At 45.8% G+C, this 26,840-nt stretch overlaps 1 protein-coding gene across 1 annotated transcript in view; it reads right to left on the minus strand.

The window, feature by feature from the left end:
• Window positions 1-26,840, minus strand: part of zcchc14 (zinc finger, CCHC domain containing 14) — a 150,149-nt gene that overhangs the window by 46,883 nt on the left and 76,426 nt on the right. The window contains exons 5-8 of the mRNA XM_070898109.1: window positions 21,025-21,137; window positions 20,376-20,470; window positions 13,220-13,280; window positions 3,951-4,179 (exon numbers count right to left, since the gene is read on the minus strand). Coding sequence (XP_070754210.1) covers window positions 3,951-4,179; window positions 13,220-13,280; window positions 20,376-20,470; window positions 21,025-21,137 — 498 coding nt within the window. The remainder of the gene's footprint in view (window positions 1-3,950; window positions 4,180-13,219; window positions 13,281-20,375; window positions 20,471-21,024; window positions 21,138-26,840) is intronic.

Raw genomic sequence — 26,840 nt, forward strand, 5'->3', positions numbered from 1 at the left:
TTTAATTTGTTTTGCCGGTGTTTGGGGGCGGAAGTGCTTTTAGAGCAAGGCGAAAGGCGGGCGGCATCATGAGCGTCACACTGAGCATGTCAGTGCAACGCCCATGATGTCATAACATCACTCCCTTCATTTAAAGCGATGGGCCGCTGCGAGCTCTGCAACCACTTAAGTGGCACTCACTGGCCAACCATGGCGGGCTTCGGCCGGGGCAGCGGTCCAGCACCCAAGAGGGGGTGCCGGGCTGTCTGTTGGCGGCCCAGCTGAACCCACGGTTGCCATTGTCAGGCTGACTTCAGACTTGGCCGACAATTAAAATAAAATGGCGGCCACGGCGGTGCGCCCTCCCCTTTAAGGGCTGATGCGCCGCCCAGTCACTGGCAGCTTCCCGCTGTCAACAAAAGCTGTCGGGGGGCACCAAGCGGTGATGCCTCCGCTCCCGTGGGGCAATTTCATTCGTGGGGCAGAAAAGGGTTGCCGACAGGGCGGGAACACAGGGCGAGGCGGAAATGTGTTTCTGTCAGCCCCGGCTCGGGGCCTTTTCTGATGCATCGACCCATCCGCCTGGCCATGGTCGGAAAGGCCTATGACCTTAAAGAGGGGCCAATTTTGGCCCAACCATCTCTTAATTTTCTCCTATTATAAAAGGTACAAAAAAGATCAAATTAATAAGTAATTATTCCCTTAATAGGGAAAGAAAGTTCAGTTTTTTGTTCATCCCTATTCTGCATATAGTATAAGTATGACAGGGAAGCTGTGGCACTAGAATGCTCTTGAGGAGAATGACCTTCTACTTCTCGAGGTGAATGACCTCCTAATTCTTGAGGAGAATGACCTCCTACTTCTTAATTCCACAACTTCCAGAAAACAAAACAAGCTCCCTGCTTTGCAGAGCTTAAATAAAGATGAAATTGCAACACAAGAAGTTTAAGTGGAGTTATGTTCATTCAACCAAGTTTGTCAAACTCTGAGGTAACAAGTTAGTGTTTAATTTTATTGAAATGTTACGCTCCATCTTAAACAACCTGGATGACGCTGTCTTGGGCATAAAATCAGATGTGCTGGAAGCTCATAATTTCCTGCAAAACAAAAAAGAACTGTCCTTTTTACTCCAAGTCCCATTCATCTGATGATATACTTGTTTCCTCTCAGAACATCTGGTCTGTTTTGCCTGAGGATAATATGCCTTGTCACAGATTTTTGCCTCACTCCTATTAGCTCCAGCTCTATTCATGGTGCTGTATGCATCTACTGAGTCTTCCATTATAGAAGCATCTGTGAACTTTTGACCATGAGTTAACTCACAATACTCAAGTACTTCGAGGGTCCTAGAAACACTTATTGCAGCAATGTGCTGCCAATACTGGGGATGTCCATACCAGTGATATCAGACTATTGATACTCTTGTTTGTTGTAATCAATACCCATGCTACTGACTCCTGTACTTTCATCAAGCATCTTTACAATCCATCCAGCAACTTCAAGGACTTTTACTAATTGGTCCACTCAAAGAGACTGTTGGTTCCATATTACTACTTTGTTTTGATGCTGCTATTCCTCTTTATTTACTGTTGACTGCAGCGGTGAAGGTGATTAAATTATTGCCTTTAGTAATGGATATGGCATTGATATTCTCAGTCTTCACTTGTTAGCTTCTACACACACAAAAGAAAACTGAAATCCTGCCCTGAACAGTTGTTGCAGGGACCTGGCACTGAACATCTAAGGCAGATAAAACCTAAATCAACATCTCATGGAACTCAACAACAACAACTTGCATTTATATTGCACATTTAATATAGTAAAACATCTCAATGCTTCACAGGCATGATAATCAGACCACGATTTGACATAGAGACACATAAGGAGATAACTTTTATTTATATAGCGCTTTTTAACGTAGCAAAACGTCCCAAGGCGCTTCAGTCACAACAGTGTTACAGACAAACAGAAAAATTTGACACTGAGCCACAGAAACATAGAAACATAGAAAATAGGTGCGGGAGTAGGCAATTCAGCCCTTCAAGCCTGCACCACCATTCAATAAGATCATGGCTGATCATTCACCTCAGTACCCTTTTCCTGCTTTCTCTCCATACCCCTTGATCCCTTTAGCCGTAAGGGCCATATCTAACTCCCTCTTGAATATATCTAATGAACTGGCATCAACAACTCTCTGCGGTAGGGAATTGCACAGGTTAACCACTCTCTGAGTGAAGAAGTTTCTCCTCATCTCGGTCCTAAATGGCTTACCCCTTATCCTTAGACTGTGTCCCCTGGTTCTGGACTTCCCAAACATCGGGAACATTCTTCCAGCATCTAACCTGTCCAGTCCCATTAGAATTTTATATGTTTCTATGAGATCCCCTCTCATTCCAGGGATGGCTGGACTGACATATGAGGAGAGACTGGATCAACTGGGCCTTTATACACTGGAGTTTAGAAGGATGAGAGGGGATCTCATAGAAACGTATAAGATTCTGACGGGACTGGACAGGTTAGATGCAGGAAGAATGTTTCCGATGTTAGGGAAGTCCAGAACCAGGGGACACAGTCTCAGAATAAGGTGAAGGCCATTTAGGACTGAGATGAGGAGAAACTTCTTCACTTAGAGAGTTGTTAACCTGTGGAATTCCCTGCCGCAGAGAGTTGTTGATGCCAGTTCATTGGATATATTCAAGAGGGAGTTAGATATGGCCCTTACGGCTAAAGGGATCAAGAGGTATGGAGAGAAAGCAGGAAAGGGGTACTGAGGGAATGATCAACCATGATCTTATTGAATGGTGGTGCAGGTTCGAAGGGCCGAATGGCCTACTCCTGCACCTATTTTCTATGTTTCTATGTTTCTATCCTTCTAAACTCCAGTGAATACAGGCCCAGTCGATTCAGTCTCTCCTCATATGTCAGTCCTGCCATCCCGGGAATCAGTCTGGTGAACCTTCGCTGCACTCCCTCAATAGCAAAAACGTCCTTCCTCAGATTAGGAGACCAAAACTGAACACAATATTCCAGGTGTAAAGAAATTAAGGCAAATTATCAAAAGCTTGTTTAAAGAGGTAGATTTTAACGAGCGTCTTAAAAGTGGAAAGAGAGGTAGAGAGGCGTAGAGGTTTAGGAAGGGTGTTCCAGAGCTTAAGGCGCAGGCAGCCAAAGGCACGGCCATCAATGGTTGAGCAGTTATAATAAGGGATGTTCAAGAGGTCAGCATTTGAGGAGCGCAGACATCTTGTGGGATTGTGAGGCTGAAAAAGATTACAGAGATAGGGAGGGGCAAGTCCATGGAGTGATTTATAAACAAGGATGAGACTTTTGAAAGTAGGACAGTTGCCCAAAAGCTTGGTCAAAGAGATAGGTTTTAAGGAGCATCTTAAATGCGGAGAGAGAGCTAGCAAGACAGAGAGGTACAGGGAGGGAATTCCAGAGCTTAGGGCCTAGGCAGCTGAAGGCACAGTCGTCAATGGTGGAGCAATTAAAACCGGGTGCGCAAGAGGCTAGATTTGGAAAAGCGCAGAGTCCTCGAAGGCTTGTAGAGCTGGAGGAAGCTATAAAGATAGGGAGGGGCGAGGCCATGGAGGGATTTGAAAACATGGATGATTTAAAAAAAATCTCAGCTGACTCAGAAACTATGGTTGAAACAGACAAGCAAATTATAGCACACAGTATGCCTGTCAGGAGAGGAAAACATTATACAAAAAGCCCACTTAAGAGTCTTTTAGCATACATTCATTTAAGAGATCTTAAATTTGGAGACTATAACTGCATCGACAAAAAAGTACACAAAATTCTCTCTCGATGCATTTTGGGCCAGGTAGCATTGTACAGTACAATTTGCAAGTAATAATAGTTTCCCATATACAAACACAAGATTACAAAAAACCAAGATTTGAGGCCATTAAATATTTTTCTCTTTCAAAAGAACCAAGAGTTTCAACTTTAATCGAGTATAAACATACCTTATCCATTGTGAGTTGCTTAAAAACAGGATAGTACTTGTGCAGTCGTAACTTTTTAAGCCAGTCTAGAATACCAATTTGTTCTGAATTCTGCGGACTCAAAGTCTCAGCCTGTGGCCAAGTGATTGATGCAGAGCTTCCACTGACTGAATGTGAGCATGAAGAAACAGAAACTGATGATTGTAGTGTGTTATGAGAACATTGGATGCTGGCTACACCACATATTGGCCTGCAAAAAAAATTCAAATTGGATTTAGCAATTTTTCTTTCATAAAGCACAAATCACAGTTATAACAGGATCTCATAATAGTATGCCCCATGTAACTGTCAGAATAACTTGTGTTCATAGGCAAATCAGAGTGTTCTGCCTTTACCTTACCTTAAATATTTCATGAAAAAGAGGTAAAAATGAAATGAGCTTGGGCGGGCATTTATAAATCAAAATACATCCACACACAAATGTAATTAACAACTAATAGCAATAGCAGAATCTGCTTTCATGATATTTAGCAACTGTCCATGTGCCAATTCAGAATATAAACTTTCATTCCAGGATTCATCAACCAATACATTTTAGCCCGGATTTTGTGGTCAACGCGAAGGAATGGTGGTCGTGTTCACTATGCTGACAGCTGCCCACAGACTTTTTGTGAGCTGTTGAGTAGCGACTTGCTGTCATCGGGCGTCTAATCCACACGGCTTCCTCTACAGGGGATCTATGGCATGTGCGAGCAGTGCAAGCAACAGCGTGGATCTTCAACCAATCAATCGAAGAATCTTCAGACACTCAGGTGGGTAGGGAGTGGAGGGTGCTGAAATGGAGTTGGGAAACCCCAGAGATTGGGTTTCCCCCTCAGGCCCTGCCGAATTTAAAGGCAGGGTCTGATTAACATTTTGTGAGGTTGGCTGTCTGTTGGGCAGGTAGCAGATAGGAGGGAGGGAGAGATCGGAGTTTGGGGGCAGTGGCGTAACTACGCCAATGTAGCCAATGCAGTGGCATTGTTGGGGCCCTCACCTGAAGGGGGCCCTTGAACTTTAGGATTTTTTTTCTCAAACTTTTCATTTTGTAGGGTTTTCTGTCCTATTTCGCTTTTGTTCGGTTCAATTTCGCCTAAATATTTCCTTATCTTTAAGGAGGTTTTTATAATACTTCTCACTGTACTGCAAGATAATCCCTCGTATGCTGCAATTTCAGAAACTTTCTTTCATAGAAACATAGAAAATAGGTGCAGGAGTAGGCCATTCGGCCCTTCGAGCCTGCACCGCCATTCAACAAGATCATGGCTGATCACCCACCCCAGCACCTCCCCCGCACGCCCCCTCCACACCCCCCCGACACCCCAAGCCGCAAGAACCACATCCAACTCCCTCCCGAACACATCCAATGAACTGGCATCAACAACTCTCCGTGGCAGGGAACCCCACAGGCCAACAACTCCCCGAGTGAAGAAGTCTCTCCCCATCCTAGCCCCAAACAGCCCACCCCCCATCCCAAGAGCGTGCCACCCCCCGGCTCCGGACCCACCCAACACCGGGAACACTACCCCCGCACCCAACCCGCCCCGTCCCGTCCCGTCAGAATCCTTCCCAAATGCCAAACACCCCCGGATGTCGAGCCCCCAGCCCCGGCCACCCCGGAGCCACGCCCCCGCGACGCCAACCACACCACATCCACCAACCGCCATCTGCGCAGTCAACCCGTCCGCCCCACTCTGAACACTCCCCGCACCGAGGCACAGAGCCCCCAGGCCCAACCCTCCAACACACTTCGCCCCCCCAGACCTTCGCTGCAATGTGGCCCCTCCTGTCCCCCGATCTGGGTTTCTCCGCCCCCCCCACCTCCACCACTCTCCCCTCCATCCCCCGCCCCCGTCTCTCCTCATCTTCCCTCTGCCTCCCCACACAGGCTCCCACCTTGGGGGCGGTAACCTTCTGGGGCAGGGAATTTTAGCCCCCAGCATGGAAGTCCTGCTCCCGCCGTAGAATTGGCCTTACCACCCCTCAATGGAAGCGGAATGCAATTTCCCACACTCCATTTCCTTTGGAGGCAGTTACCGGGGCACGACTGGATGCTCCTGTGACAGTTTGAACTGGTGCTCTCCACTCTCCCGTCCTGTGACAGTTTGAACTGGTGCTCTCCACTCTCTGTCCTGTGACAGTTTGAACTGGTGCTCTCCACTCTCCCGTCCTGTGACAGTTGGAACTGGTGCTCTCCACTCTCCCGTCCTGTGACAGTTGGAACTGGTGCTTTCCACTCTCTCTCTCCTGCGACAGTTGGAACTGGTGCTCTCCACTCTCCCATCCTGTGACAGTTTGAACTGGTACTCTTCATTCTCTGTCCTGTGACAGTTTGAACTGGTGCTCTCCACTCTCCCATCCTGTGACAGTTTGAACTGGTACTCTTCATTCTCTGTCCTGTGACAGTTTGAACTGGTGCTCTCCACTCTCCCATCCTGTGACAGTTGGAACTGGTGCTCTCCACTCTCCCATCCTGTGACAGTTTGAACTGGTACTCTCCATTCTCTGTCCTGTGACAGTTGGAACTGGTGCTCTCCACTCTCTGACATGTGATAGTTTGAACTGGTGCTCTCCACTCTCTGTCCTGTGACAGTTTGAACTGATGCTCTCCACTCTCTGTCCTGTGACAGTTGGAACTGGTACCTTCCACTCTCCCGTCCTGTGACAGTTTCCACTGTTATAATTTTTTATTATTGTTTCTCGTCGTTCATTAGCTATTTTTGTGTAATTTTGACAAGTTGTTGGAGCTTCTAAATGAATTCGAAGTGACTTTAGAGAAGGCGAAAGAAGTTGCTGAAAAATGGGGTGCCCCAACTGAATTCAAAAGTAGGAGAAACCGAATACACCTGAAATTTTACGACGAGCTTGCGCAAGACCACCGATTTAAAATGCACAAGAAAATTTCAATTTCAAGATAAACGTCTTCTACTGAACAGTTGACATTGTAGTTAGTCAGCTCCAGAACAGATTTGAAGGATTAAACACTATCGCTGACTTATTTCTATTTCTAACTCCGAAAATATTACTGAACATGTCCAATGAAGAAATGAAAAAGCACTTAAAGTGCAAAAGCAATATTGTAATGATTTATCGGAATCCTTAACCCTCCAACTATTTCTTTTTGCAACACGCTGAGACCAGAAATTGAAAAGATCAACACCATCAGAGAATTAGCTAAACTAGCATTAATTAACTTCTATGACATGAGCACGAGTTACTCTGAAGTTTGTTCGCTACTGATTCTTTTTTTGAAGATTCCTGTTACGGTGGCATCTGCGGAACAAACATTTTCAAAGATGAAGATAATAAAAAACTACCTTCAAAATTCTATGGGTCAAGAGCGATTGTCACACCTGGCTCTCTTTATTATAGAAGCAGAAAAAGCGGAACGTATGGACGTTTCAAAAGTTATTGATGACTTCGCCACTGTGAAATCTCGGAAGAAAATATTTTAAAGTATTTTTCCTCAATTTTATTTTTATGTATGCATATGTGTTAAAGTTCCGTTGAATTCATATTTATTTTATCACATGTTCAAGAACATTGTATTAGAGACATATAATTTATTTTGGATGTTCTTATTTTTTCTTTATATAAGTTGTGGTAGAGATAGAGGGGCCCTTGATCTATGTTTGCATTGGGGCCCACATCCTCTAGTTACGCCACTGTTTGAGGGGGGTGGGAGGGTCGGGTAGGAATGCCGGGGGGGGGGGGTGCCGGTCAAAGGCCAAGGATTAGAGGCCGGAGTGGGGGTTGAGGATCGGAAGGACGAAGAAGAATGGCACTTACCTCCTGGATCCAGCAATCCTTGCCTTCCTTTAGCTGGCAGGTTTACCCGAGTTCTTGGAAACCCAACCAGCCAGAATTAAATTTAAAAAGGAGATTCAAAATGAGGCGCGCAGTCTCTCATTATAATATTTAAAGTGCTAGCCTGTCACCGGAGAGCCCCATGTCCCGCTTCCATTAAAACCTGAAGTGTGTGGGTTGGAGGCGGGTTGGAATTGGGATTCAAATTTTTAACACTTTAACCTCCCACCCGACCCACTCACCCATTTATTGGGGTTAAAATTCACCCCCTCCCCCACAGAGTCTAAACCAGGAAGTATAAATTAGATTTAAATGAACAACACTAATTACATTCTGAAGGAATGAGACTCCCCACTTGTAAAATTAAATTCAGTGGCAGAGAGGTTGTTTGGCACTAATTATGACTTATGACACCGTTAAAAATTCACTTACACCTGAATGCACCAGCCCTACCTTCTCTGCCATATTTAGTGGATAACCAGTAGGTAAGCACCACAACTTCACACCCTTGGATTTCAATGCCGCGTCTATTGATACTGTTATAGCGCAACCTGTGGAGGAGCAGGGTAACTCAGACAGCAATTACGGATTCCCACGTTTAACTGCGCATGTGCGTACTCCAAATGTTGCTGTTCGATTTACTCCATAATAATGGTGAGGGCCAATAGCTCCACGACTGCCCAAAGTGGAGGAAGAGCATCCGGGAGGGCGCTGAGCACCTTGACTCGAATCTCATCGCTGAGAACAAGCAGCAAGCAGAAACCAAGCGTAGACAGCAGAAGGAGCGTGTGTCAACCCAGGCTCCCCACCCACTCTTTCCTTCAACCACTGTCTGCCCCATCTGTCTCATAGACTGTAGGTCCCACATTGGGCTCCTTGGTCACCTGAGAACTCACTTTTAGAGTGGAAGCAAGTCATCCTCGACTCCGAGGGACTGCCTATGATGATGATGATAACATTATTCTCAACGCAAAATCCGGACCCATCTGTTTATATTTTTTTTGAAGGGAGTGGAAGGTTACCCAAAACATTTATACCAAATGAAATAACTGGGTTTATATAAATCTCCATTTATTAAAGGCAGGTAGTCAAAGTCTTTCAGAAACAAAAAACATCTTGCAAAAAATCTGCATTTGATCTCTGAGAAATGAAAGGATAAAAGAATTTTGGAACCATAATTCCTTAAGGTGGAAATTTTAGGTAAAACTTCAGATAGCACTCAAGAATAACACCGTATCATAATGCCAAGCAAAATTCTATTGGGGTAATTATACCCCCCCCCCCCAGAGCGGATGGAGTGTTAAGAATATAAAAATGGCCAATCCAACCCCAACCTGCCCACTTCTGGTTTTAATGGAGGCAGGCTGGAGGTGGGGAAGGTGGTCAACCTGCTCTCAGAAATATTTTAAGGAGGCTATGTGCCTGCAATTTAACTTAACTTTTAATTTTAATGCCTGCAGGCCAGGTTTCCCGGGCCTCGAAATACATGGCAGCTGAAGGGAGACGTGAAGGGCCGGATCCATCAGGCAAGTGCCTTTACATCGCAGCTTGTAGGTCAGAAGTGCTTCCCCCGGCCCACCAAGCTTACCTCCTGCGATCGGACGCCCGCGATTGGCCAACCCCCACCACAATGTCTGACTCCTCATAGTCGAACTTACCTCTGGTCTGACCCCTGGCTGCCTTTCCACCCAACAGCCAGTCAATCTGGCTGGCTGCTGCCAAGAAACCTGTTAAAACCATTAAATTCTGCAGGACCTGTGGGAAACCTGTACTTGCTGGTTTATAGACCGCAAATCCTCATCTCCCACCCCCTCCCCACCCCACTATTCCCTTCCAGTATTGCAGTTATCATCAGGGCTTATGGTTCTGTTACAACAACCTCAATTTGATTGACTTTATGTAACAAAACCAAGGACAGGACTACAATAGTCTTTTGCTGAAGACATTTAAGGCTGTAAGATGACATAGGTTTAAAAGGAGCACACAAAAGAGATTGGAACCTGGCTGATCCACTTCAGTGACTCATCAATCAAATGCTTGAAGGAGAAAGATTCATAATTAACCAGAGTGCTGCTCATTGTTAATCAGCCAGATTGGCCATTATTGACCAGCAGGTCCCCTGCACAATGGCAGATCATGGAGATTGCACTATAAATCAGGTCTGGAGTCTCCTGTTGAAATCTGGAGGCTTTATACTTAATGCAAATGTACTCAAAAGGTGATGGCAGGTAGTAGGGGGTGGGGGAAAGAAAACATTAAGATAGCAAAGACATGACCACTTTAAAAATAATCCTACAAGTTTCACACTCCTCCGATTTCCACACCAAGAAGCTTTATATTTTAAAGCATACATATTATAGAAAACAATAGGTCCGAAATTCAGGGTCTCAAAGAGACCTGTTAATGGCCATTTGCGACGGCCATTCCTAAAAATCGAATGAACATAAGAAATAGGAGCAGAAGGCCATTTGGCCCCTTGAGCCTGCTCCGCCAATCAATAAGATCATGGCTGATCTGATCATGGGCTCAGCTCCACTTCACTGCCCACTCCCCAAAACCCTTTACTCCTTTATCACTCAAAAATCTGTCTATCTCCCCCCAGCTCTCTGGAGCAGAGAATGGCTGGCGGTTTGGGGTTAATAGCTCGACCCGACCTAAATTCAGGTCAGGGATTTTTTGGCCTGGACCACATTCCGCCCAAGTAGTTGCACTGCCAATTTAAAGCAATAAAAAGTACTTACCAGCAATTTTCAGCTCCAGCCGTCGATCACCCGCCACGCGGTGCCCCCAGCAGGTTTTTCTACCGGTGCACCATCTCCGAACTGAGTGCAGCCCAGCAGCGTGGACGCCCTTAAAGGGGAGGGCCCACTACCGTGGCCACAATGGAGAAATTTTTGCCGGCCAACTTGCTGATCAGCCAGCAAATATTGCCCCCGGGTTCGGCCGGGCCACCAACGGGCAGCCTGATACCCCCTCTTGGGTTCCAGGCCGCTGGCCCGGCCGAAACCCTCTCTTGTGGCACAGTGGCCAAAGTTAAACAATGATCGAATCTCTCCCCTCTAACGGAGGGGAGAGAGCGTGGCGACGCACACACGCTGTGACGTCACCATGACGCCACCACTGATTGACAGGAGATTCCATTTACAACCAGTCAGCCTGGCTTTGAATCTAAGGCCCGCTCCATTATGATCCATTTCTTGTAGGACTTTGAAAAATGCCAATGCCCTGAAAATGGATCTATTTACCGTACCAGGAGTTCCAGTGGTACCAGTCAAAAACTCATAGGTGCGCCAGCTTTCTGGTGCACTTGAATTTCAGCCCCAGTGATTCCTCAAAATTCTGCCACCTTGTAAAATACTATCCCTGAATGACGGTGACCTTTTTTCTTTTGAAAACAATGCATTAGTGTAGGTAAATATCTAAGATCAATTTTAATCCATTTAAAAAAAATCTCTTGTGCATAGAAATTCTGATCAAAGTATAAAATTCCCCCATCATTCCAATCTGTAGTGCCTTATAGAACAGATATAAAATCAACCTGCTGTCAAATTTCACTCAGACACTAGTACATTTTAAAACCAATAATTCATTTTGTAAACTATTTTTGGTTAGTTGCTTGCATTTAGATTGTGTTTCTGAATGAATGGATACTTACAAATGAACCATTTTAAAAGGAAACATCAACAGTACAGCCTAGTACTATGCGGGAACTACAATTTTTCCCACAGATAACATAGAATACTTTAATTGAAAATAATTAATCTAAATCCATTCATGGTTATAGGTCACCTCTCATTGATATTAGTGATTAGGATTTGCTTAAGGAACCAATGTGATCTTATCCTCAGACTCAGAGTACCTGTTAATAAATGTATTAAAAAAAATCCTGCTCCAAATACAGTATTTTGGGGCAAACTAGAGTGCTTACTTGAACTTTATTGCGAACCTAATCAAGTCAAGAGACTAAACTATGAGAATACAATTATGTATTAACATACAAACAAAAAAAATACTTAGTATTTATTCCTCGAGTTGTTTAATATAAATTGTTTCCTATATTTCTGTACATACTGTACAGATCCCCTGGGAGGACAGGCGCACCAACATCAGCTTCCTCACTCAGGCTAGCATCCCCAGCATCGATCAGCTCCGCTGGGCAGGCCACATAGTCCGCATGCCAGACACGAGAAGGAGCTCTACTCGGAGCTCCTTCATGGCAAACGAGCCAAAGGTGGGCAGCAGAAACACTACAAGGACACTCTCAAAGCCTCCCTGATAAAGTGCAACATCCCAACTGACACCTGGGAGTCGCTGGCCCAAGACCGCCCTAAGTGGAGGAAGTGCATCTGAGAGGGCGCTGAGCACCTCGAGTCTCAAAGCCGAGAGCATGCAGAAATCAAGCGCAGACAGCGGAAAGAGCATGCAGCGAACCCGTCTCACCCACCCCTTCCCTCAACCTGTGACAGAGTCAGTGGCTCTCGTATTGGACTGTTCAGCTACCAAAAAAACTCACTTCAGGAGTGGAAGCAAGTCTTCCTCGATTCCGAGGGACTGCCTATGATGATGACATACTGTACATACACAATAACTAAAGATCCAAATGATCCTTAGCATCAGGTAAGTTTATTGCAGATCTGCAGAGCAAAAACAAATTAAATTAAATTAAAAGCAAAATACAGTTGCGACGTCCAAAATCTGGAGTTCCGGCATCCGGGCCGCTCCGTGGCGGGGTTATCCGGACCGGAAAATATTCTGAAATCCGAACTCCCCCGCCTTGACCGCCCAACCTCCCCCCGCCTTGGCCTGACCTCCGGCCGCCCAACCTCCCCCGGCCCGACCAACTCCCCTCCCCTACCCACCTCAGCCCAGGCAAAAACGTTCTGAAATCCGGAGATACCCGAAATCCGGAACGGCCTCGGTCCTGAGGTTTCCGGATTTCAGACGTCACACCTGTACAAGAAACTGTTACTGAGGAAAAATATGCAAACTCTGTAATTTAGGTGGTTAAAATTTCTGAAAATAGTAACAAAGAAAAAAGTTTGTGCACAAGGATGGGAGGGTAGAGGTAGAGCTGTACAGTTCCTCTGCTCAATTAATTCTCAAACTTTATTTGGATTTTAAACACTGCAGAGATTTATAATCTTTGAAATTCAAATTCTGATCTGCAATGCAGAGTTAAATTTCAAATTTGAGTTACCATCAATGTAACAGCACTGAATTTCATTTATGTAGCAGAATTATGATTTTTCAAGACTTAACAAGAAAAAGGCAATTTGAGTCACTAAAAGGCAATAAATCATTTCAATGAGCTATAGCAAAATAGACATGACAATAATGGCATTCTTAATGAATTCAGAACTGAGATTTAATTATTACAGCACTGTACCAGCCAACAATCCACAAATCATGGGTACAGCTGCCATCATGCACAAAGCTATGCTTACCTTACAGCTGCACCATTGCTTGTGTTGGCTTTATGTAACATCACCGGTATGGGGTTGGCATCTAGACAGGAAAAAATACATAGCACAGCATTAAAAATAATTTTCTTTATAGCTAATGTACCTTCAAATTCTACAGATATAACTCAAAGCTTCACAATCATAATAACAATAAACACATCTTTCACAGTAGACATTTCCAATAATAAATATGCTGAACTTTTAAAGATACAATTTTTTTTTTTTAAGTTCATACTTTCACATTTTATGTGTAAGCCAAACCAACTGTAACCCAGCCAAGCAAAAATGTGTCAAGATTCTAATTTTGAAATAGGGACAAAGACAAATCTGTGAGACAAATTGGGGCTGAAATTCAGCTCCCCAATAAGGCCCATTACCGACTGTTTGCGGCAGCCATGCGGTGGAGTCGAGCGGCCGCCGATTTCTGGTCGAATGGCGGCCGCAAGCTAAATTCAGCTCAGGGGGTTTTCTGGCGGTCCCTACTTACGCCCCGCCGCTGCCGACTGGCCGTGTGTGCGTCATCAGTGCGCACACCACCCAGACTCCCCCACCTCCCGTGAAATTTAGTGAGAAAATTCTGATTGTCGCAGAGTGGTGCCTCCGACAGCTTTTTCTGTCGGTGCACCTTGTATGCTCTCTCTCTGCCCTGGCGGTGCGGTGGCCATTAAAGGCAAGGACCCAATGCCACAGCCGCCATTTTATTTGCTGGCCGACATCCATGTCGGCTGGACTATTGTGCCCCCGAGTTTGGTGAGGCCGCCAACAGGCAGCTTGGTGTTGTGTATAGAAGAACTCCACGAGGCTGAGTACTGTGAGCTAAACTTAGTGTGACCTTAGTCTTCTTTATTACAACTCCAGAGTGCCTAACCAACATGGCAGCCAACCTTTTATACTAGCCCTGCATGTGTGTGCAGGTGACTATTTCGACTCCAACAGTCACGCCCTCTGGTGGCAAGTATTACATAGTTACATGCATAACATCACTCCCCCCCTCAAAGTTTTCGGTACAAGTTATTTACAAGTTGAGGCGATCCGGGGCCCTTCGCTCCCTGGTTGATCGTCTAAGTTCAAACCCTGGCATGTGTGAGTTGGCCGGACCATTGCTGCACTGCACCGCGGCTGGTCTGATTGGACTGTCAGGAACGGTGGGTTCATCCTCGTGATTGACAGCGAGGCCGATTGCTGATTGGGTGTGTGTTGATGGATCGTCGATGGTGATGTCCTCTTCAAGTCGTTCCTGGGCGTCAGTAAATTGCAATTTGGTCTGATCTAAATGCTTTCTGCACGTTTGGCCATTTAGCAGTTTGATTATAAACACCCTATTCCCTTCCTTGGCCAAAACAGTGCCAGCAACCCACTTGGGACCATGACCGCAATTCAGGACAAACACAGGGTCATTAACATCACTGTCACGTGAAACAGCTGCGCGATCGTGATACATGTTCTGCCGGTGTCGCCGGGTTTCCACATGATCATTAAGATCTGGGTGGAGTAGGGAGAAACTGGTTTTGAGGGCTCTCTTCACTAACAATTCTGCCGGGGGAATCCCGGTGAGCGAGTAGGGTCGCGTCCGGTAACTGAGCAGAATGCGAGACAAGCGGGTCTGCAGGGAGCTGTCCATCACGCGTTTCATGCTCTGCTTCATTGTTTGGACTGCCCGCTCCACTTGACCGTTGGACGCGGGCTTAAACGGAGCAGACCTGACATGCTTGATGCCATTGCGGGTCATAAACGTGTTGAATTCCAAGCTGGTGAAACACAGTCCATTGTTGCTGACCAGGACGTCGGGCAAGTCATGGGTGGTGATCATGGCCTGGAGACTTTCAATGGTGGCTGTGGACGTGCTGGATGACATGATTACGCATTCAATCCATTTGGAATAAGCGTCCACTACTACTAAAAACATCTTTCCTAGAAAGGGGCTGGCAAAATCTACGTGGATCCTGGACCATGGTTTGGAGGGCCAAGACCACAGACTCAATGGAGCCTCCCTTGGTGCATTGCTTAGTTGCAAGCAAGTGTTGCACTGACGTACGCATGACTCCAAGTCCGAGTCAATGCCGGGTCACCAAACATGTGACCTGGCAATTGCCTTCATCATGACAATGCCTGGGTGGGTACTGTGTAGGTCGCGTATAAACGTTTCCCTGCCTTTTTTGGCAAAACCACGCGATTACCCCATAAGAGACAATCTGACTGGATGGACCGGTGAAACGGCTTAATTTCATCTTGCATTTCCCCGGAAACAGCCGACCAGTTCCCATTTAGGACGCAACTCTTTACTGATGATAGCACAGGATCCTGGCTGGTCCAGGTCCTGATCTGGCAAGCTGTGACGGGTGACCCCTCGCCCTCAAAAGCATCCATGACCAGTAGCAAAAAAAGAAATCTTCGTATGGAGAATGGGGGAATGGTAGAGATACTAAGTGAGTGCAGTAGTGGCAATAAAACGGTTCAAGTGGAGGAGGTGAAAAAGTACTGAAAAAGTTAATGGAATTTTTGGAAGTGGAAAAGACCTGTTGGCATGCTGAAGGGTGTCAGAAAGGAAATGGCAGAAGCTCTGACACCAATCTTTCAAACATCCATAGATATGGAAGTTATCTAGAGACTGGCGAATTGCCAATGTAACACTGCTGTTCAAAAAGTCAGAAAAAGATGAGCCAAGTCGCTGTAGAGCAATTAGGCCAACATTGGTAGTGTGTAAACTTCTGGAAGGCAAAATACAGGATAAAATTAATATCTAGATAGACATGGGTTAATTAAGGGCAGCACTGATTTGTAAAAGGCACAACACAGAATTTACAGGACATGTAAATGTGTATATTTATATGGTAATTATACACGTTGAAGATCCGAGATGAACTAGAGTAGGGAGAGCACAGCGAAAAAAGGTGCAAATGGGCTATCTCACTTTCTCCATGGATGTTTTTGGGTTGGGTTGCCTTTTTTTTTGCACAGCTGAGAATCAGTGGTCGTGTGTGTTCATTTCAAAATTAACTGATCCTTTGCTCTGTAGAAGTGTGCTGTGGTGTTCAAAAGTGAACATTTAATATTGGTCTACAAGAAAGTGGTCCAAGGCAGCTTGATATTTCCCAGTTCCAGACGGAGTATGGTGTCACATGACCACCAAAACCCCAGACTTTGTCTACTGTAAAATAGAGTTCCTGACAAAATTTCCAAATCAGTTACTAAATTAAACCTAACTTTGAATAATAAAGCAAAGGAGAAAACAATTCCACTATTAATATAGAAGAATTTTGCTTGCCTAAAATACAAACAAGTGTACGAGCTTTTTTGGGAAGAGGTAAAACTATGAATAGATTTCAACTTATTTCCATATACAGGTACAGTGTCGAAAATCCAGAAGCCTTGGGACCGAGGCCACTCTGTACAGCATCGAGTTCCGGAATCCGTACTGTTCCGGAATCTGGACAATCTGTGGCGGGGTCGCTCGGAATCCAGAAAATGTTCCGGAATCCGGACCCCTGCCTCGGGCCACCGCCGACCTCTCCCCCGCCTTGGGCCACCGCCAACTCTCCAGGCCCCACTGCCCGCCGGATCCCCCACCCCTTACCTTGGGCCGCAGCCCGCTGGACTCTCCAGGCCCCACTGCCCGCCGGACCCCCCACTCCTTACCTGCCCCAACCCCACTCCTTACCTGGCATCCCCGTCCCCTTCCTTACCTGGCCCCAGGCATTTCTGGACTTGGGATTTTGGAAAGACGTTCCGAAGTCCGGAAATACACGAACCTGGGTTTGGGCATTTCTGGATTCGAACCGTCAGAAAGGCATTTCGAAGTTTGGAAATACCTGGAATCCAGAGTGGCCTCGGTCCCAAGGCTTCCGGATTTTCGACGCTGAACCTGCATATGGAAATAAGTTGAAACCTATTCATAGTTTTACCTCTCCCAAAAAAGCTGGTACACTTGCTTGTATTTTAGGCAAGCAAAATTCTTCTATATTAATAGTGGAATTGTTTTCACCATTCACAATTCAGTAAGATCATGGCTGATCATTCACCTCAGTACCACTTTCCTGTTTTCTTTCCATACCCCTTGATCCCTTTAGCCGTAAGGGCCATATCTAACTCCCTCTTGAATATATCCAATGAACTGCCATCAACAACTTTCTGCAGTAGGGAATTCCACAGGTTAACAACTCTCTGAGTGAAGAAGTTTCTCCTCATCTCAGTCCTAAATGGCTTACCCCTTATCCTAAGACTGTGTCCCCTGGTTCTGGACTTCCCCAACATCGGGAGCATTCTTCCTGCATCTAACCTGTCCAGTCCGGTCAGAATTTTATATGTTGCTATGAGATCGTCTCTCATCCTTCTAAACTCCAGTGAATACGGGCCCAGTCGATCCAGTCTCTCCTCATATGTCAGACCTGCCATCCCGGGAATCAGTCTGGTGAACCTTCGCTGCACTCCCTCAATAGCAAGAACATCCTTCCTCAGATTAGGAGACCAAAACTTAACACAATATTCCAGATGAGGCCTCACTAAGGCCCTGTACAACTGCAGTACCCTGCTCCTATACTCAACTCCCCTAGCTATGAAGGTCAACATACCATTTGCCTTCTTCACCACCTGCTGTACCTGCATGCCAACTTTCAATGACTGATGTACCATGACATCCAGGTCTCGTTGCAATTCCCCTTTTCCTAATCTGCCACCATTCAGATAATATTCTGCCTTCGTGTTTTTGCCACCAAAGTGGATAACCTCACATTTAGCCACATTATACTGCATCTGACATGTGTTTGTCCACTCACCTAACCTGTCCAAGTCACCCTGCAGCCTCTTGGCGTCCTCCTCACAGCTCACACTGCCACCCAGCTTAGTGTCATCTGCAAACTTGGAGATATTACACTCAATTCCTTCATCTAAATCATTAATGTATATTGCAAATAGCTGGGCTCCCAGCACTGAGCCCTGCGGCACCCCACTCGTCACTGTCTGCCATTCTGAAAAGGACCCGTTTATCCCGACTCTCTGCTTCCTGTCTGCCAACCAGTTCTCTATCCACGTCAGTACATTACCCCCAATACCATGTGCCTTAATTTTGCACACCAATCTCTTGTGTGGGACCTTGTTGAAAGCCTTTTGAAAGTCCAAATACAACACATCCACTGGTTCTCCCTTGTCCATTCTACCAGTTACATCCTCAAAAAAGTCTAGAAGATTTGACAAGCATGATTTCCCTTTCATAAATCCATGCTGACTTGGACCGATCCTGTCACTGCTTTCCAAATGCGCTGCTATTTCATCTTTAATAATTGATTCCAACATTTTCCCCACTACTGATGTCAGACTAACCGGTCTATAATTACCCGTTTTCTCTCTCCCTCCTTTATTAAAAAGTGACGTTACATTAGCTACCCTCCAGTCCATAGGAACTGATCCAGAGTCGATAAGACTGTTGGAAAATGATCACCAATACATCCATTATTTCTAGGGCCACTTCCTTAAGTATTCTGGGATGCAGACTATCAGGCCCCAGGGATTTATCGGCCTTCAATCCCAGCAATTTCCCTAACACAATTTCCCGCCTAATAAGGATTTCCTTCAGTTCCTCCTTCTCACTAGATCCTCGGTCCCCTAGTATTTTTGGAAGATTATTTGTGTCTTCCTTTGTGAAGACAGAACCAAAGTATTTGTTCAACTGGTCTGCCATTTCTTTGTTCCCCATTATAAATTCACCTGAATCTGACTGCAAGGGACCTACGTTTGTCTTCACGAATCTTTTTCTCTTCACATATCTATAGAAGCTTTTGCAGTCAGTTTTTATGTTCCCAGCAAGCTTCCTCTCATACTCTATTCTCCCCCTCCTAATTAAACCCTTTGTCCTCCTCTGCTGAATTATAAAATTCTCCCAGTCCTCAGGTTTACTGTTTTTTCTGGCCAATTTATATCCCTCTTCCTTGGATTTAATACTGTCCTTAATTTCCATTGTTAGCCATGGTTGAGCAACCTTCCCTGTTTTATTTTTACTCCAGACAGGGATGTACAATTGTTAAAGTTCATCCATGTGAACTTTAATTGTTTGCCATTACCTATCCACAGTCAACCCTTTAAGTATCATTCGCCAGTCTATTCTAGCCAATTCACGTTTCATACCGTCGAAGTTACCTTTCCTTAAGTTCAGGACCCTAGTCTCTGAATTAACTGTGTCACTCTCCATTTTAATAAAGAATTCTACCACATTATGGTCACTCTTCCCCAAGGGGCCTCGCACAACAAGATTGCTAATTAGTCCTTTCTCATTACCAGTCTAGGATGGCCAGCCCTCTAGTTGGTTCCTCGACATATTGGTTTAGAAAACCATCCCTAATACACTCCAGAAAATTCTCCTTCACCGCATTGCTACCAGTTTGGTTAGCCCAATTAGTATGTAGATTAAAGTCACCCATGATAACTGCTGTACCTTTATTGCACACATCTCTAATTTCTTGTTTGATGCTGTCCCCAACCTCACTACTACTGTTTGGTGGTCTGTACACAACTCCCACAAGTGTTTTCTGCCCTTTGGTATTCCGTAGCTCCACCCATACCGATTCCACATCATCCAAGCCAATATCCTTCCTTACTATTGCGTTAATTTCCTCTTTAACAGCAACGCCACCACACCTCCTTTTCCTTTCTGTCTATCCTTCCTGAATGTTGAACACCTCTGGATGTTGAGTTCCCAGCCTTGGTCACTCTGGAGCCATGTCTCCGTGATGCCAATTACATCATATCCGTTAACAGCCCTTTGAAATGGCCGAGCAAGCCACTCAGTTGTACCAAACCACTGTGACACACCACATGGACTGCAGCAGTTCAAGAAGGCGGCTCACCATCACCTTCTTTATGGCAATTAGGGATGGGCAATAAATGCTGGGCTTGCCTGTGATGCCCACATCCCGTGAATGTCTGGTCCAAAAACAGACAACAGAAATTTGAACCTTCACTTCACTGTGTTCCTGATGTTAGCTACATTTTACAGAGAAGGAGAAAAAAGGACAGTCTTTATGCTCCAGTTGTGCACCAGCATTCAGAGTAACTTGGGCGTAGCATGTCTGCCCAACAAGAGGGTGCACATTCTCAAAAATATGTCCAACCCAAATGGTCAAGAAAAAAACTGAGTCAGTTTACTTACTCAAATGCTGAGTGGGATGATTGACTGTGGCAGTGCAGAAGAATTTCTGTATGTGATCACTTTTCAACATATGAGATGGCAAGGATACCAGGTGTCTGAGAAATAAAAAATAAATCAATAACATATGTATACATTTTTAAATGAATACCACAACAGATTTAACATTCGATGCCATCTACAACCTTAAATCCAGTTTAAAACAGTTACTAGCTTTGAGGATCAGATTTGGTTAACAGTCGCATTTAGTATATTCCCCAACTCATTTTTAGATTGCTGTTCTTCGGGTTACCTCAGTTGGGATATCATTCATTTTCACATCAGCCCTTCTAGACAACTGTTGGGATTGCTAGAAATTCTAAGACATGTCTTGTAATCTCACAGGATCCATCCCTTGCCGTTATGTCTGCCCCAGGCAAATCTATAAACTCTCTCCGTAGCACCAAGGCTAGCACTAGCAGTGGGAAAGTGTATTCACCTGCTGCCAGGAAACCTCATCTACGTACTCAACATTTAACTTTTAAAATGAATGTTGAAAATCAGTTTAATGATCTACGTTGATTCTGCATGAGTATTCTCCATTTTTTAAAACATTATCGTGTTGTTTTCATTGATCTAAATACTCAACTGATCATGTAATTAAGCTTTTCACCTGAGATAAGGTTCCAGATCTGCATGTTTTCTCTCTTCTGTATAGCAACAGTCATGGTTGGTGGTTTCTGGAATGGCATTTTCCAAACTCTCATCTGGGAATATTTGAGGAAGCTGCAAAATTAAGTGAATTTTTAATGTAACATATGGTAGCATCCAAACATAATGGGACTGATTTTCTTGTCATTAGTGCCCATGAAATGATTATTCCCTAGACAATAATGGCTGGAATAGGGCTGGAGATGCGTGATTCTGGGTCTCCACTCCCTTTACTAAGCGATTTCAGGGCTTCTCAAGAGAGACAATAGGCACAAGCACACATCCATGTAAATGAGATGATGGGGGAGGGGGGGTCCCACACCCCCTAATTTTTCTGTCGTTTCACTGATTAGGGTGCAACCAGATTCAAGTATGACTGGTGCACACCAATTTTGGGAATTCTGGACAGATGTATGGCATCTGAGGCGTGTTTAGCCTGGTCAGAACTGGGTTTGTTGATTTTTCTGGCTTGTGTTGATCTACATTGCATAATTTAGAATGTAATTAATGTTCCATAGCATTGCTCACAGGTAGTCAGGATCTGGAGTGCCATTTGTGATGTTTACTGCACTCTTTCTTCTGCCTAAGCACCATAATGATGGTGTTCACCCATCATTAAAATACAGTAAATTTACAAAAGCAATTCATCACAATTGACACACACACTAAAAATATTACATGCCTTACTAATACTAGAACACCTTAAATATATTTGTAATACCATTTACTTACCACTTCATAATAACATTTATTCTTCTCTTTTCGAACATTTTATTCTCAGCTATTTAGATTTTTTTTTGGCTCAATCTCCCACCTGGATTTGCAGTAATGGCATAAGTATGTTATTTTACTCCCCCTCCAAACACATTTTTCTCTCTCAGCTGCATAACTATACAAAATAAGTTTTTAATTATTATCTGCCTTACTGATCATTGTGGATTAGTAGTTTTTGCTGAAGATATCAATGTACCACTGCACCAGGGAGAATTCTCCCGCCCCCACCAACTGTCAAATCTCCAATGAGCTGCTTCCCATTCCTCCCATCTCCCCTCCCTGAACCCTCTGATCCAATCAGTGGATCCACCAACTACTACTGTTCCGCATTGCCTCCAGAATGTTCTTTCACAAGACCCTCAACATCTACAACATCATTGTGGATGAGTGTGAAAAGTGATGACTCAGAATCTTACAGCATAGAAGGAGGCCATTCAGCCATCATATCACATTAAATGGTAGGACACTGAGTAGTGTAGAGGAACAAAGGGACCTTGAAGTGCAGGTCCACAGATCCCTGAAGGTCGCAGGCCAGGTAGATAAGATGGTTAAGAAGGCATACGGAATACTTGCCTTTATCAGCCGAAGCATAGAATACAAAGCAGGGAGGTTATGCTTGAACTGTTTAAAACACTAGTTAGGCCATAGCTAGAGTAATGCGTGCAGTTCTGGTCACTACATTACAGGAAAAATGTGATTACACTAGAAAGGGTACAGAGGAGATTTACAAGGCTGTTGCCTGGACTGGAGAATTTTGGCGATGAGGAAAGATTGGATAGGCTGGGTTTGTTTTCTTTGGAACAGAGGAGGCTGAGGGGAGACCTTGTTGAGGTGTATAAAATTATGAGGGGTCTAGATAGAGTGGATAGGAAGGACCTATTTCCCTTAGTAGCGGGGTAAACAACCAGGGTGCATAGATTTAAAGTAATTGGTAGGAGGTTTAGAGGAGATTTGAGGGGAAATTTCTTCCCCCAGAGGGCGTTGGGGGTCTGGAACTCACCGCCTGAAAGGATGGTAGAGGCAGAAACCCTCACCACATTTCAAAAGTGCTTGGATGTGCACTTGAAGTGCCGTAACCTACAGGGCTATGGACCAGCTCAGATAGCTGAACACGTTCATAAGAAATAGGAGCAGGAGTAGGGCATTTGGCCCCTCGAGCCTGCTCCGCCATTTAATAAGATCATGGCTGATCTGATCTTGGACTCAGCTCCATTTCCCTGCCCGCTCCCTATAACCCTTCATTCCCTTCAGCAGCAGGTTGGACCCCTCACTAACACTATTTAAAGGGGGTTATGAACTAGTTACAGATTAGTTGCAGATTGATTTCTAATGGCTCTTACTGTATTTGTAGAAATGTTTAGTGGTTTCTAGAGTTATTTAAAGTTGCTAAAGTCTACAGGGATTGGCATGGCAGGTGCTGAAGGACTTTGTCCTGACTTCATTTGCACAGACAACTTGCTCCCAGACAAGGGTGCTGTCATGTATGTAACCACAATGTAACACCACTGTATTACTGTATACACTCAACCTAGATGCACACCTTGAGCTTGTGGGAGACACTCCTTACCTGATCACACAAGTATAAAAAGGGAGGTCCCACGCAGGGTCATCGTCTTTGGAGTCCTGTGAATAAAGAGTTACGGTCACAAAGTGACCTTGTCCCCAGAATGTGCCTCGTGTGGTTTCATACTGTAGAGTAAGGACTTTACATTGGCGACATGAAACAGGAATTCACGACCCATGAGAATGGCCACCGGTAGCACAGAGGAACGTTACTATGTTGGGGAGGACTGGGACGATTTTGTCGAGAGGCTTCAGCAAAGCTTCGTTACGAAAGAATGGCTGGGGGATACAGCGGCTGACAAGCAAAGGGCTCATCTTTTGACCAGCTGCGGACCAAAGACTTACGCGCTCATGAAGGACTTACTAGCATCCGAAAAGCCGGCGGACAAAACCTTTGAAGAACTTAGCAAATTGATCGGGGAGCACCTCAAACCGGCGAGTAGCATACATATGGCCCGACATAGATTCTACACCCACCGACGTCATGAAGGACAGAGCATACCGGACTTCGTAGCGGACCTCCGGCATTTGGCCAGTCTCTGTAAGTTCACAGACGCCTGCAGGGGGGAGATGCTAAGGGACTTCTTTATCGAGGGCATCGGTCATGCGGGAATTTTCCGCAAATTAATTGAGACCAAGGATTTGACCTTGGAAGCGGCGGCGTTGATGGCTCAAACTTTCATGGCGGGGGAAGAAGAGACGAAAATAATATACGTGCGCAATTCTGCCTCTAACGCGGCGATGGATCAGGGAGTCAACATCATCAATGCGACTCAGAGCCCCGCAGGCAAGCAGGGGCAGTCCGACACTCCCCAGGCAGCAAAAGATCCCCGAGTAGGACTTCAACAGAGACAATGGCAGGCTGAACGGACATTCATGCCATCACAGTGGACAATGCGGCCCGGGATGGAGCCATTGACACCCACTAATAGGGTACTTAAGAGCAGTCAAAGGGACAGTCAGCGCGGAATGCCTGTCCATAGTCCCTTTGTTCCCAACAATGGAAACTTTAACTCATGTCAGAGGTGTGGGGGAAACACTCAGCTAGATCTTGCAGATTTCAAGTTTGTCTGCAGGAACTGCAATCTCAGTGGCCACTTAGCTCAAATATGCAGGAAGTCTGCAACCAGACTAATATATGAGGCGGATGGACCAGAAGAGGGTTCTTTGAGGCAGGATGACTTTTGGGGCAAATCAATGGACGCCGAGGTTCAGCGGGTCCATGTGGCGTATATTCACAGTTCATACACCAAAACGCCACCAATGATGATGAGGGTTTTATTAAACGGTATCCCTGTACACATGGAGCTGGACACTGGGGCCGGACACTGGGGCCAGCTAGTCACTCATGGACGTTCAGCAATTTGAGAAGCTATGGCCACTTAAAGCCAGTAGACCCAAATTAGCACGTGTTGATACACAATTACGGACTTACACTAAACAAATCATTCCGGTGCTAGGCAGTGCAATGTTGGCTGTCACACACAATGGATTAGTGAATCGGCTGCCGCCCTGGATTGTCCCGGGCAATGGTCCCGCACTGTTGGGGAGGAGCTGGTTAGCCGAGATGAACTGGAAATGGGGGGATGTTCACGCAATGTCATCTGTGGAGTGAAGTTCGTGCTCACAAGTCCTACAACAATTCGATTCACTATTCCAACCTGGCGTCGGGACTTTTAAAGGCACTAAAGTAGTGATACACATCACCCTGGATGCCAGGCCAGTGCACCACAAAGCCAGAGCGGTGCCGTATGTGACGCGGGAAAAGATTGAGAGCGAACTGGACCGGCTGTTGAGAGAGGACATCATCTCGCCTGTTGAATTCAGCGACTGGGCGAGCCCCATTGTTCCCGTCCTAAAAGCGGATGGCGCTGTCCGGATCTGTGGCAACTACAAGGCCACCATCAATCAGGTGTCCCTACAAGATCAATACCCGCTCCCGAGAGCGGAGGGCCTCTTCGCCACGCTGGCAGGTGGCAAGCTGTTCACCAAGTTGGACCTCACTTCAGCCTATATGACCCAGGAACTGCCTGACGAATCGAAACTACTGACCACCATCACCACGCACAAGGGACTGTTCGTTTATAACAGGTGCCAGTTTGGCATTTGATCAGTGGCCGCGATTTTTCAACGAAACATGGAAAGCCTGTTAAAATCCATTCCTGGAACGATCGTATTCCAGGACGACATCCTCATCACGGGTCGAGACACCGTGGAACACCTCCACAACCTGGAGGAGGTGCTATGCTGACTGGACCGGGTAGGCCTGCGACTCAAGAAGTCTAAATGTGTGTTCTTAGCTCCTGAAGTTGGGTTTCTGGGCAGGAGGGTTGCTGCAGATGGGATTCGGCCCACTGAATCCAAAACAGAGGCGATTCGACGAGCACCCAGGCCCTGCAACACATCGGAGTTGCGTTCATTCCTGGGACTGTTGAACTATTCCGGGATCTTTCTGCCGAACTTGAGCACATTATTGGAGCCGCTACACGTGCTCCTGCGTAAGGGTCGCGATTGGTTTTGGGGGGACTGTCAGGAATGGACTTTTGATTGGGCGCGAAACCTACTTTGTTCAAACAAGTTGTTAACCGTGTACGACCCCTGTAAAAAAATTGGTTCTGACATGTGATGCATCGTCCTATGGGGTTGGGTGCATGTTGCAGCAGAGCAATGCTGAGGGTCAACTACAACCTGTGGCTTATGCCTCCAGGTCGCGCTCTCAAGCAGAACGGGGATATGGGATGGTCGAGAAGGAAGCGCTTGCATGTGTCTATGGGGTAAAAAACATGCATCAGTACCTCTTTGGTAGGAAGTTTGAATTAGAGACGGACCACAAGCCATTAACATCCCTGTTGTCAGACAGCAAGGCTATCAATGCCAATGCATCAGCTCGCATACAGCTCTCACGCTGGCTGCTTATGACTACTTCATCCGGCACCGGCCCGGCACCGAAAATTGCGCTGACGCGATCAGCAGGCTTCCACTGCCCACCACCGAGGGGGCAGCGGAGCAAAGTGCCGAGATGGTCATGGCTGTCGATGCCTTTGACAGCGCAGGCTCCCCCATCACAGACCGCCAGATCAAAATCTGGACAAACAGAGATCCCCTCCTATCCCTGAATAAGAAATGTGTCCTGACTGGGGATTGGGCGCCCGCACACGGAGCATGCCCTGAGGAGGTCAGACCGTTCCACAGACGGATGGATGAGCTCTCAATCTAAGCCGACTGCCTACTATGGGGCAGCCAGGTAGTTATGCCCCAGAAGGGCAGGGAGGCATTCATCAGGGAACTCCACAGCGAGCACCCAGGCATTGTGCTGATGAAGGCCATTGCCCGCTCACACGTTTGGTGGCCTGGAATTGATTCAGACCTGGAACACTGTGTTCACAGTTGCACGACGTGTGCCCAGCTGGGTAATGCCCCCAGGGAGGCCCCGCTTAGCCC

The sequence above is a fragment of the Pristiophorus japonicus genome, chromosome 13, assembly GCF_044704955.1.
Source record: "Pristiophorus japonicus isolate sPriJap1 chromosome 13, sPriJap1.hap1, whole genome shotgun sequence".
NCBI lineage: Eukaryota > Metazoa > Chordata > Chondrichthyes > Pristiophoridae > Pristiophorus > Pristiophorus japonicus.